The 12831-nt window shown below is 36.2% G+C and overlaps 2 protein-coding genes across 3 annotated transcripts in view; one reads left to right on the plus strand and one right to left on the minus strand.

The window, feature by feature from the left end:
• The window catches only part of KRIT1 (KRIT1 ankyrin repeat containing), a 35339-nt gene extending 30862 nt beyond the window's left edge, over window positions 1–4477 (plus strand). For both annotated transcript variants that reach the window (XM_081800562.1, XM_081800563.1), the window contains 2 exons: window positions 3330–3446; window positions 4061–4477. In XM_081800562.1, coding sequence (XP_081656688.1) covers window positions 3330–3446; window positions 4061–4129 — 186 coding nt within the window. In that variant the 3' untranslated portion in view covers window positions 4130–4477. The remainder of the gene's footprint in view (window positions 1–3329; window positions 3447–4060) is intronic.
• LOC145716576 (uncharacterized) overlaps window positions 1–12831 on the minus strand; it is a 94320-nt gene that overhangs the window by 29099 nt on the left and 52390 nt on the right. The window lies entirely within an intron of this gene.

A 12831-nucleotide genomic window follows, 5' to 3' on the forward strand; every position in this document is an offset into this window, starting at 1 on the left:
CTGAATAGGGACTGACTTCAGGAGTTTATCTGGAACTTGATTTTTTTGAAGTCTCTGATACCAGCTTGCTTTTGGGTCATTTGCTTATTATCATTTTCTATTTAAGCTACTTTACTCATACAAAATAGGCTGCTTCTTATTAGTTTGTAATCATTTTTCTATTTCTTTTGTACTGTTTGTTAAAGGAAATTGAAGGAGAAATTCCCCTTATAAGCATTTCAAGAAATTTTTCCTCTGCTATTTCAGAGCATTTTATACAACATTTACAAATCCTTTATTGAACTAAATGTGATGCTGTGGGTATGACACCAAGCCTCTTCTGTAAGCTATAGTGTATGTTTGACTTTTGGTAGCATCCCAAGTTTAGGCAACGATAAAACGTGTTATTTAGTTCCCATATGATGGGTCAGCATTATCTTAAAACATTTCACATTATGAATAATATTCTGGTCCAGGAGTAAGTGAGACTGCAGTAGCAGGCAGAGGATAACAATATTATTAGTTAACAGTATGCTTTTTTAGGATAAGATGTTTGATTTCTAGAAATATAAATAAAAATACTGTCTTTGGTTATAAGAAGGGATTAAACCAAAGGGTAACAATGTTTTCTGTCCATCTAACTATTACCTTGTGCTCTGTAAACCACTGATAAATTTACAGCACCTATGAAAGCTCTAAGTTGATTATATTTTCTAATCATCAAAGGTGGGAGCAGTCAGCTTGTCTTCCCTTGTCTTACAGTCATCAAGATATGCTAGGGGTGAATTTGACAAGCTTACTTTAAGAGAATAAACATCTTCATTTGCAAAAATACCTTCATTTACATTTAAAACTCTACTTGGGATATAATAGCTTCAGAGATTAAATCTATGAAAAGCCATAGATAGAATACAGCTGTGTTTTTTCTATCAGTTACTTCTATCATCTATATCTTGTTTCTCTTTGAAATAATGAGAGATTCCCATTGGAAAGTATAGCCCAGCCAATTTCATATGCTCATCAGAGATTTTTCTGTCCTACTTACATAAAATGTAGACACTGTTGAATGTATAATACACTGTGTTGTAGATCAGTGTTTTATATAGTGAATGTATTGCTATTTCATCACTGAACTGTACTTGTTAATATATCTTTAACCATAATAGTACTACTGCCACACCCAGGCAACAGATTACCCTTCGCTGATACCAATTTATGTTGGCCATATAATTGAGGACTTGTACCACAAGTTTATTTTTTTTTCTGTAAATTAAACTGTTTTGAGGCCATACTAATGAACATTTTCTGCATCTTGATTAAACAGATTTCAAACAACTGATCTAAAAGATAGACAGTTTAAGGTATTATATCTTGACTCAGTGTTTCAGTGTGTACCTTGGTAAACAGCTATTTTAGCATACCCTATCTATAAAGCTGTATTTTACAGTATAAATGTGGGTGGCTAATTTTAAAGAAGATATTATTAGTTTCCCATTATACATAATGTACACTCGTGAAAATTAATTATACTGTTTCATTTAAGAACCTCACTTTAAAAATGCCCTAAACCATATCTTTTTCATATAACTTCAATTGCTTATAATCAATATGTTAAGAACTGCTAGTCAGAATACAGATGTTCTTAGACATGTATTTTAAAGGATGCACAAATACTTTCTTTGTACATGTGTATATAAAGAATATATTTTTAGGGCAAGAAAATGAAAGTTACTGCTAGGAGAGACTTATTTTAAAATAATCAAAAAGAGGGGCACCTGGGTGGCTCAGTCGGTTAAGCGTCTGCCTTCAGCTCAGGTCATGATCCCGGCGTCCTGGGATCGAGCCCCGCATCGGGCTCCCTGCTCAGCAGGAAGCCTGCTTCTCCCTCCCCCACTCCCCCTGCTTGTGTTCTGTTTCTTGCTGTGTCTCTCTCTGTCAGATAAATAAATAAAATCTTAAAAAAAAAAAAAAATCAAAAAGATACATTGAATGCCTATTTAAATATAGCTTTTCATTAGGAAAATATAGGAATAGGTTATTCTAATATTTGTTTTAAATAATTTGATGAATTTATGAAGGGTATGTTATTTTAAAAATTATACTTATTTTTACAATAGCTGTATCACTGTACTTATTTTCAGTGAGACGGAATTGCCTAAGTCAGCATGTTACCTCATTACATAAATTTCAGATCTGAAAGTACCATGTGAATATTCAAAAGGTACTGAATAAAGTAAAAGGGAATGTTTTTAATATGCAGAAAGTAAAAACCTGTACATTTAATTTTCTTTTTTTTTTTTTTTAAAGATTTTATTTATTTATTTGAGACAGAATGAGAGAGACAGAGAGCACATGAGAGGGGGGAGGGTCAGAGGGAGAAGCAGACTCCCCGCCAAGCAGGGAGCCCGATGCGGGACTCGATCCAGGGACTCCAGGATCATGACCTGAGCCGAAGGCAGTCGCTTAACCAACTGAGCCACCCAGGTGCCCCGACATTTAATTTTCTTGAAAGTCACTGAGAGAATGGGCATCTTTTTTCTCAGCTTTATTGAAACATAAGTGACATATAACATTGAGTATGCTTAAGGTATACAATGGGTTGATTTGGTATACTTATATATTGCAAAATGATTATTACCATAGCATTAGCTAACACCTCCATCATGTTACATAATTACCATCTTTTTTGTGATGAGAACATTTAAGATCTACTCTTTCAGTAACTTGGAGTATATATTATAGTACTGTTAACTATAGTCACAATGCTGTACGTTAGATTCCCCAGAACTTACTCATCTTATACCTGCAAGTTTGTACTCTATGGCCAACATCTCCTCATTTCACCCATCCCCCAGCCCTTGGTAGCCACCATTCTGTTTCTGTGTCTGTGACTTCAGCTTCTTTAGACTCCGAATTAAGTGATATCCTATACTATTAGTCTTTTTCTGACTTATTTCACTTAGCATAATGACCTCGAGGTCTATCCATGTTGTCGAAAATGGCAGTACTTTCTTCTTTTCTCATGGCTGAATAATATTCCCGAGAGAGAGAGAGAGAGTGTGTGTGTGTGTATACATACCACAGAACAGGCATCTTTAAAATATTTTGTCAGTCTGATACAAACAATTTATCATTGCTTAAGACAGTCTCCTGAGAGTCTACCATCTGTGTGGCTCTGTACTTTAGGCTGTGTGAAGTTAATGTAGGTACCTCAAATAGATTTTATTCTAACATTCAAAACCATTATGTTTAGACATGACTAGGTCAACTAGGTCATTGTAGATAGTAAGAGAAGATAGGTGTTGTTTTTAATATATATTTTAATAAAACAGTTTCTAATTATGTTGCAGGCTTTACTCATCAGTCTTAAGTATGGTTGTTTTATGTGGCAATTGGGGGATGCTGATACATGTTTTCAGATCCATAGTATGGAAAATAAAATGAGCTTTATAGTACACACAAAACAGGTAAGTACTTATCATTTACTTTGGACTTCTAATGAACTACTGTATTAGTGATGTGATGAGCACTGGGTGTTATACGCAACTAATGAATCATTGAACATTACATCAAAAACAAATGATGTATTATATGTTGGTTAATTGAATTTTTAAAAAAAGGAAAAAAATTTTTTTAAGTGACAATCCATTTTGCTTCAAGGAAAACCTTTGATATCGTATGAAATTAAGATATTTAAGACGAAGGGGAAAAAGGCAGGCCTTTCCTAAGCAAATAAGCCAGAAACTTATCTGAATAATTTATTTCGGTTTTATAACAGTGAAACTCTTTTTTCTGCCATTTCCTTTAAGTCTGGTCAGTATTCCCTATCTCTTTTATCAAGGTATTAGGTAGTCCTTACCTCTTCTTAACCAGTATTGTATCTGAGCCACTAGCTGCATCCGGTAGGTTGCTTCTTAAATCCCTTCAAAGTCTAAGTATTCTCTTTATTCTTGACAAGCTGCTTCCTACTAAGAATGTTCCTTCCTTTTCAGATAGATAGGGAACTGCCCACTGTCATGTATGTCATTTACCCATTCTTATGTGTTTCATATTTACTGCCGACATATATTTTACTTTGTAGGCTGGCCTTGTGGTAAAACTATTAATGAAGCTAAATGGACAGTTAATGCCGACCGAAAGAAATTCATGAGAGGAAAGCAGCTGATACTTAAGCCAACAAATTTTGTAATGCAGATTTTTTTCCATGAAAGATTTCTTAAACTATTACTTTTAACAAGGCATTTAGTCTCTTGTAATATATATGTATACTATTACATTGTACAGAATCTGTACTTCTGTTTGGTGTGTAATATACCAGTTAGTTTTATATAATATCCTCATAAGCTATTCTAATTTTTGAGAGAAACATGCAAAAAAGTGTAGATTGATCACTTGTATATTAATGGACAAAACAGTATGCTTTATAAAAGTTATTTTTCGTAAATGGTAAAGAATTTGGAGTGCAATGTAATGAAATTAAAATATAGCTTTGGTATAACTTTGTGTGTCATTTCAAAATATACTGAAAGTTAACAAAGTTGAATAAAGAAAATATATTTCCTATTTAAACCACATAACACTGCTATTTCAAACATTTTTCTGTAATCCAAGAAAATTTCTCAACATGTTTTTAAAAGTCTTAGTTAAAATGTGTAACTAGTATAAATTAGTATTTCCCAGAGTATAGTTCTTGAAACCCCCTGCCTCATAATTAACCTGGATCCCTCTTTAAACAAAGATTTCTGGGACTCAGTATATACAAGTTCATTCACTGTCTAAAAGTAGCCAGTCCTAGGAATCTTAAATTTGGCTTGCTTTCTATTGAAATAATTCCAGACCCAGTCATGAATTTGTATGAAAATAAATGACACAAAAGTGCCTGGCATACAAGCACACACATATATAGACACAGATTAAGTGACAATGTCTGGATATAAGTAGTTGCATTTATTACATAAATGTTGTATTTTTATGATTTGGCTTAATGAATTATATTGCCTTTACATTGTAGGAAGTAGATCACCGAGTATCTGTTTCATTTAGGGGAGTACTGATACCATAGATGAGGAGCTAACTGACTCGTAATCTGAGTCATCTGACTCATCTTGACTAATCTGCTATTTAATAAGTTTAGAAACTAGTTTTTCCAAGCTAGCAGATTGATGTATTCTAAGTAAGTACAGAGATACAGTAGTCATATTTGAAGTTGTCCTAAAGATCGCAGATAATTTTTATACATCGTAATTTACACTTCACATTAATTTCTGCTTATTTCAAATGGTGCTCTTTCTGAGCCTTATTAAAATTATATGGTTAAGTAAATTGAATGAGAAAGCCTGCTTTATCTCTAATTCTGTGCTAAGCACTTTTGATTCTACATAGACAATGCCCTGTTCGGTTTCATTCATTCCAATGGCCTCAACTGAAATACCCTGATGACTCCCAAACCTAAAATTTCAGCCTCAGATTCTCTTCTGAATTCTAGATCTTAATTTCCAATTTCCTGCTATTCTAGCTCTACCTAAATGGCGTACAAAAGGAACTTCTATTTCATCATAGCTGGAAACAGAATCTGTTTCCTCTGCTTGCTCAATTCTGTCCTTCCACTTGTATTCTCTGTTTGGTTAGTGGCATCATCAAATTGCATCCAGTTGCTTAGCCTGGAAATCCTGGAGTGGTTTTCAGCCTCTCTCTCCTTTCTTATCCTAGACATTCCATTTATTGGGTCTTATCAAATGTCTTGTGAGTGCTTTCCCATTCCCTTCCTCCCTGGTTGCACTGTATCTACCCTAGTTCAAGTCCTTACCACCTGTTCCTAAGTTTGTTTAACTTCCTCCCTGGCTTCCCCTGGCTGAGGTTCTACACCCTGCCTGCGTATCTGCCACACTGGTGCCAAGTTCACCTTTCTTACAGATCTGATTATTTCATTACCTTCTGAAAACCTTTCATGGTTCCTTAGTATATGTAGAATTAAATTCCATTTCCTTAGTATTGAATACAGGGCCTCTAATTACATGGTCTCTAACCTTCCTATCCAGATTAATGTGTAACCACCTTTCCCACACTCATCCTGTGCTCCAACCCAGTGTTTCCTAACCCTGGTTCTGAAGTCATGGGGGGAGTTTCACTAAATAATGACTCAATAAATGTAGGGTGGGGCTCAAGGATTTGTTTGTGTGGGTTTTTTTTAAAGATTTTATTTATTTATTTATTTGAGAGATAAAGCGAGAGAGCACAAACAAGGGGAGCAACAGAGGTAGGGGGAGAAGCGGGGCTGGATCCCAGGACCCTGGGATCATGACCTGAGCCGAAGGCAGACGCTTAGCTAACTGAGCCATTTAGGCGCCCCAGGATTTCTGTTTTTAAAGTGTCCCATGTAATTTTGATGTACAGCTAGGATTTAGAATTGCTCTTATAACCAACTTGAAGAATTAGCTAAATGCTTTCCCTTTCTCAGAGGGAGGTGAGGATGCAATGATACTACATCAAACAACTCCCTGCTCGGTAGAATACAGTGTACCCTCCTGGACTTACACAGTATGGCAACCCTGTAGAGAAGGGAAGACTATTAGAGTAGCTTGGTATTAAAGGCTTAAAAATATATAGCATTAGAAAGTCAATTTTCAAATATAGTATTGAGGGAAAAAAATGATCATTTTCTGTCAGAGCATAACCAGAAATAAACAATAATAGAAATACAAACAAGCAGGTTTTAATGAATGCCTAGTATTGGTCAGACATTGTATGTCCATACCATTTTCCTTTTCATCATTCTTTCAATAAATCTTGAGTGCCATTTATGTGCTAGGGATCCAGTGGTAAGAGAAACAAAGCTCCTGCCTTTAGGGAACAAAGTTTAATGAGGGATACAATAAATACTCATGGAAATACATATTTATAAAGTCCAATAAGTGATGAAAGAAAAATAAGTGTATTATGTAAGCATAAAGTCGGAAACTTGATCTAGCCTTAGAGATCAGGAGAGGCATCCCTGAGCAAGTGATGCTTGAGCTGGCATCTGAGGGGTGAGAAAGAAGGGTATAAAGACATTTAAGGGAGAAGGGAAATGGAGTGAGATGTTTTGAGCCCAAGAATGGTCCTGAAGAATTGATAAAATTTTCTCATTTTTAGCTAAAAAGTAAATTCAAACAATTATCCAAATCACAACAAATGAGTTTCCATTTTAGAAATAAAACCAGATCAGTGAGATCATATCATACATGTCTTTCTCTGATCTCACTGATATGAGGAATTCTTAATCTCAGGAAACAAACTGAGGGTTGCTGGAGTGGTGGGGGGTGGGAAGGATGGGGTGGCTGGGTGATAGACATTGGGGAGGGTGTGTGCTGTGGTGAGCGCTGTGAATTGTGTAGGACTGTTGAATCACAGACCTGTACCTCTGAAACAATACATTATATGTTTAAAAAAAAAGATAGTAGGAAGGGAAAAATGAAGGGGGGTAAATCGGAGGGGGAGATGAACCATGAGAGACTATGGACTCTGAGAAACAAACTGAGGGTTCTAGAGGGGAGGGAGGTGGGGGTATGGGTTAGCCTGGTGTTGGGTATTAAAGAGGGCACGTACTGAATGGAGCACTGGGTGTTATACGCAAACATTGAATCATGGAACACTACATCAAAAACTAATGATGTACTGTATGGTGATTAACATAACATAATAAAATAAATAAATAAATAAAAATGGAAAAAAAAAAAGAAATAAAACCAGAACAGCTAACACTGCAAAGACAAACGTATTAGAAAAAACTTGAAGAACACCTAAGATTAAAAGTTGCCAAAACTGACCACCCCTACCATTAGACCTGATGGAAATATTTAACAAAGTAAAACTGGCCACAGTTCTTTTTTTTTTTTTTTTTTTAAGATTTTATTTATTTATTTGACAGAGATATAGCGAGAGAGGGAACACAAGCAGGGGGAGTGGGAGAGGGAGAAGCAGGCTCCCCGCGGAGCAGGGAGCCCAATGTGGGGCTCGATCCCAGGACCCTGGAATCATGACCTGAGCCGAAGGCAGACACTTAAGGACTGAACCACCCAGGTGCCCCAAACTGGCCACAGTTCTTGACCAAATTTAATAGATGAACTGGATCAATAAAATTTAGAATTTAATTTGATCCTGAGGAACTCAATAGCAAAAACTAATTGGCAGTATTAAATATATGCAAAAAAAACTGATTGATGAATCAATTCCTTGCTTTATAATTTATACAGAAAAATACTCCCAATGAAAATAATTTCAGTAAAATGAAATGGAAAAAATATAGTTTTTGCTATGCTTTGTAGAAAACTGATGAATTAAGGTGGCTTGAGTTCATGCAAAAAATACTTTCTCAATAAAAATCCACCTGTGATGGTATGATTCTCATTTAAAGTTTGTATTCATAAGGTCAGAATGCCTTTAGAGTATTTGGAGAGGCAGAGGTAGGCTGACTGAGAAAGCCCTAAGGCAAAAGAAGGGCAAGCCCTGGGAGTTCTTAGAGGCAAGAGTGCTTGAGGCAAAGGAAATATCTTTCAGACATCTTAAAATGTAAGTGAGAAAGGTAATTTCAATACATTGTACTAATTTCTATGATAGAAGGAAGCACTGGGGGCGCCTTGGTGGCTCAGTTGGTTAAGTTTCCAACTCCGGTTTTACTCAGGTCATGATCTCAGGGTTGTGAGATCAAGCCCTTTGTTGGGCTCCATGCTCAGCAGGGAGTCTGCTTGAGATTCCTTTCCCTCTGTCCCCATCCAGCCCTACTCACTGTCTCTATAATAAATAAATCTTTAAAAAAAAAAGGGGGGGGGCGCCTGGTGGCTCAGTCGTTAAGCGTCTGCCTTAAGCTCAGGTCATGATCCCAGGGTCCTGGGATAGAGCCCTGCATTGGGCTTCCTGCTCGGTGGGAAGCCTGCTTCTCCCTCTCCCACTCCCCCTTGCTTGTGTTCCCTCTCTCGCTGTCTCTCTCTCTGTCAAAAAATAAAATCTTTGAAAAAAAAAAAAGAAGGAAGCACTGGTTGTTCGGGATTTATTGGAAGGACACCAACAATGGATGGGAAATTAGGGACTGACTTACCCATCAGTTAAATAATAACAATAGCTAATACTTAAAATGGTGCTTACTAGCATTGTTTTAGATATATTAATTCATTTAGATATATTAATTCATTTGGCCCTTACAATAATCACGATGAAGCAGATACTATTATTCCCATTTTACAGATGAAGAAACAAAGTTAAGTAGCTTGCCAAAGAGAATATAACTTAAGTGGTGGAGCTGAGATTCATATCAAGGTAGTCTGGCTCCAGAGTATTAATGGATCAGGAACATGATATGTGATTGTAATAAAAACATAACAAGATATTTGTTTTCTTCTAAGAAGGTTAGAAGTCAAACTTTTCTAACACAGTGTTGTAAATACTTTCATTTTCATACACTATATTACTTTGAATACAATTGTATATGGAGAGGTTATGTTACTTGTCTAAGGTCAAAAACCAGTAAGTGGTAGAGTCATAGTTTAAAATCTGGCAGCCTGACTTCTGTATTCAGACATTTGTCAGGTAAAGGAGAAGAAGCTGGGGAGGATTAAAAAAAAAAGACCATATTTTGAAGGATGTTGTGTTTCCTGCTAATGAGGAGCCACTGGAGCCTTTGGGACTTGACTAGCTCAGATTTGTATGTTAAGAGATCACCCTGGGCCAGTGTACAGAAGGGCTCAAAGGGATCTGAGCAAGAAAGTATAAGACAATGGGGAGAAGTGGATTAATGTTTTGATGAAACCCAGTGACCTTTTGGATATGGGAACTAAGGAAGAGATAGGAATCATAAATCCCCTCTTTCCATCCTGGGCAACTGGGAAAATGGTATCATAAACTGCCTAAGATAAGGAATGGAGGATCCCATTTGAAGAAATGTATTGAATTCCATTGAGAAATGGGCAAAGGTAGAGCAGCCCCAAAGCATCTCATTAGCAAATGGTATCAGTATGCAAAAGAAATAGCTTGGTACCATCCTGCATACTGTATATTCAATAAATTTCATATGGCCAAAAATTAAATATTAAAAAAATCTTTAATATCACTAGAGAAAAACAGACTAGTATATTTTAGTGACAGCACATTTATGGGTATCATGAGAGATAACAGGTGTTTAAAATGCCTTTTAAATGTATACAATATAAAGGAAGGCAAAAGAATCAAGGAGTTTAGAGCAACTAACAGAAATGCACAATGGCTAACATTTGGCTATATATGGCTAAGAGGAATGCAAAATGGCAAAAAACCATTTTGGAAGAGTTTGGTAGTTTCTAATTTTTTTTTTTTCTTATTAGAGAGAGGGAGGGGCAAAGGGAGAGGGAGAGAGAGAATCTTAAGCAGGCTCCATGCCCAGGGCAGAGCCCAACCCCACAACCCTGAGATCATGACCTGAACCAAAAACAAGAGTCAGATGCTTAACCAACTGAGCCACCCAGATGCCCCTGGAAGAGTTTGGTAGTTTCTAGGTTAGATAGACACCTACTATGGAACCCAGTCATTCCACTCCTGGGTATTTATCAAAGAAGAAAAAAACATATTCACACAAAAATCTGTATTCAGACTTTTATAGGATACACTTTTCATTTTTTCACAATTCATATGAAATATAATTATTGATAACTGCCCCAAACTGACAACCCATATATCCTTTGATGGGTGAGTGAAACAAACTCAGATATATCAATATGAAATATTATTCAGCAACAAAAAAGAATAAAATATTGATGAACAATATGGATGAATTTCAAATACATTATGCTAACTAAAAGAAGCCAGACTCAATGGTTTATATACTATAACATTCCACTTAGATGACATTCTGGGAAAGGCAAAACTATAGGATCAGAAAGCAAATGGTGGTTATTAGAGGGTAAGGATGGGAGTGAGGGGATGTGGGAATATAAAGGGGAAGCATGAGGGAATTTGGGGAAGTAAAAGAACTGTATCTTGGGATGCCTGGGTGGCTCAGTTGGTTAAGTGCATGCTTTCAGCTCAAGTCATGATCCCAGGATCCTGGGATTGAGTCCTGCACTGGTCTCCTTGCTCAGCGGGGAGCCTGCTTCTCCCTCTACCTGCCACTTTCCCTGCTTATTCTTTCCCTCTCTCTCTGGCAAATAAAAAAATAAATAAATATTAAAACAACAAAAAAAAAAACTGTATCTTGACTGTGATTGACAAATAGTGTCTTTGTCAAATCTCATGAAATTGTACATCAAAAAAGGAAATTTTACTATATGTAAATTTTAAAAGCATATTTAAGAAAAGATCACAACTTGCTATACAAGTGTTGAAAATTCACTAAAAATATATAAAAATTTAGTAGAAATTTAAGTCAGTATCCACATTCCAATAGGGAGTGGTCAAAGGTTAACAGAGAGTCTATGTTCAGAAATGCAGACAACTTTAAAATATGGGGAAATATACAAAGATAGAAATGTAGTGATCCAAAGGGGCACCTGCACCCCAATGTTTATAGCACCAATGTCCACAATAGCCAACAGTGGAAAGAGCCCAGATGTCCATCGACAGATGAATGGATAAAGAAGATGTGGTGTGTGTGTATACACACACACACACACACAATGGAATACTACTCAGCCATCAAAAAAATGAAATCTTGCCATTTGCAACGACGTGGGTGAAATTAGAGGGTATTATGCTAAGTGAAATACGTCAGTCACAGAAAGACAATTGTCATATGATTTCACTCATATGTAGAATTTAAGAAACAAAACAGAGGAGCATAGGGGAAGGGAGGAAAAAATGAAACAAGATGAAATCAGAGAGGGAGACAAACCATAAGAGACTCTTAACCACAGGAAATAAACTGAAGGTTGCTGGAGGAGAGGGGGGTGGTGGGATGGGGTAACTGGGTGTTGGGCATTATGGAAGATACATGATGTAATGAACAGTGGGTGTTGTATGCAACTGATGAATCCCTGAACTCTACCTCTGAAACTAATAATAATTAATTGATTGATTAATTAATTAATTGAATTTAAATAAAAAATAAAAAAATAAAACAAAACTTTGCTAACAAAAATGTAAACCCTTATTAAATTAGTTTAAATTATATGAAATAAAACTCAACTAATTACATTAATAAAAATTAATGTTGGCACAGGACTGAGACAACATATGAGAATATTTTTGGGTTGCAACTAAAAATTGAAGATTGAAGAAAATTGAAGAAAATTTCTAGACTGTTTGGCAAAACAGTCTAGAAAATACGTACCCCCTTTGAACTGATGATCCTACATTGAGGACACTCAAAGGTTGAGCCCGCTGCCCCCACTTTCTGATTTGCATTGCTTTACTGGTATAATTTCCCCTACTTGCCTAGGGAGTAGACTATATGTACTCCAATTCAGCAGGGGGAAAAATAATAGTTTTCTAACATTACTGTAAAAATGTAGCAAAATTGTACAGTTAAAAATAATACATATCCTGGGGCGCCTGGGTGGCTCAGTTGGTTAAGCGTCTGCCTTCAGCTCAGGTCATGTTCCCAGAGTCCTGGGATCGAGCCCTGCATCGGGCTTCCTGCTTGGTGGGCAGCCTGCTTCTCCCCCTGCAACTCATCCCACTTGTTCTCTCTCTCTCTCTCAAATAAATAAATAAAACCTTTAAATAAATATAATACATATCCAAAGCAATTGTTTTTAAAGAAGTCTCCCTCAGAGCATACGAAATGCTTTGTTATAGAATCATGTAATTATGTCATCAACTCAATTATATGAGCAAATAACACAAGTACAGTCCCACACCAGTAATTAGCAAATCATTTGTTGACTTTTGGAATGTGCTATGCGATGTTTT

Source organism: Leptonychotes weddellii, chromosome 12 (assembly GCF_054177405.1).
Source record: "Leptonychotes weddellii isolate Sample4059 chromosome 12, ASM5417740v2, whole genome shotgun sequence".
NCBI lineage: Eukaryota > Metazoa > Chordata > Mammalia > Carnivora > Phocidae > Leptonychotes > Leptonychotes weddellii.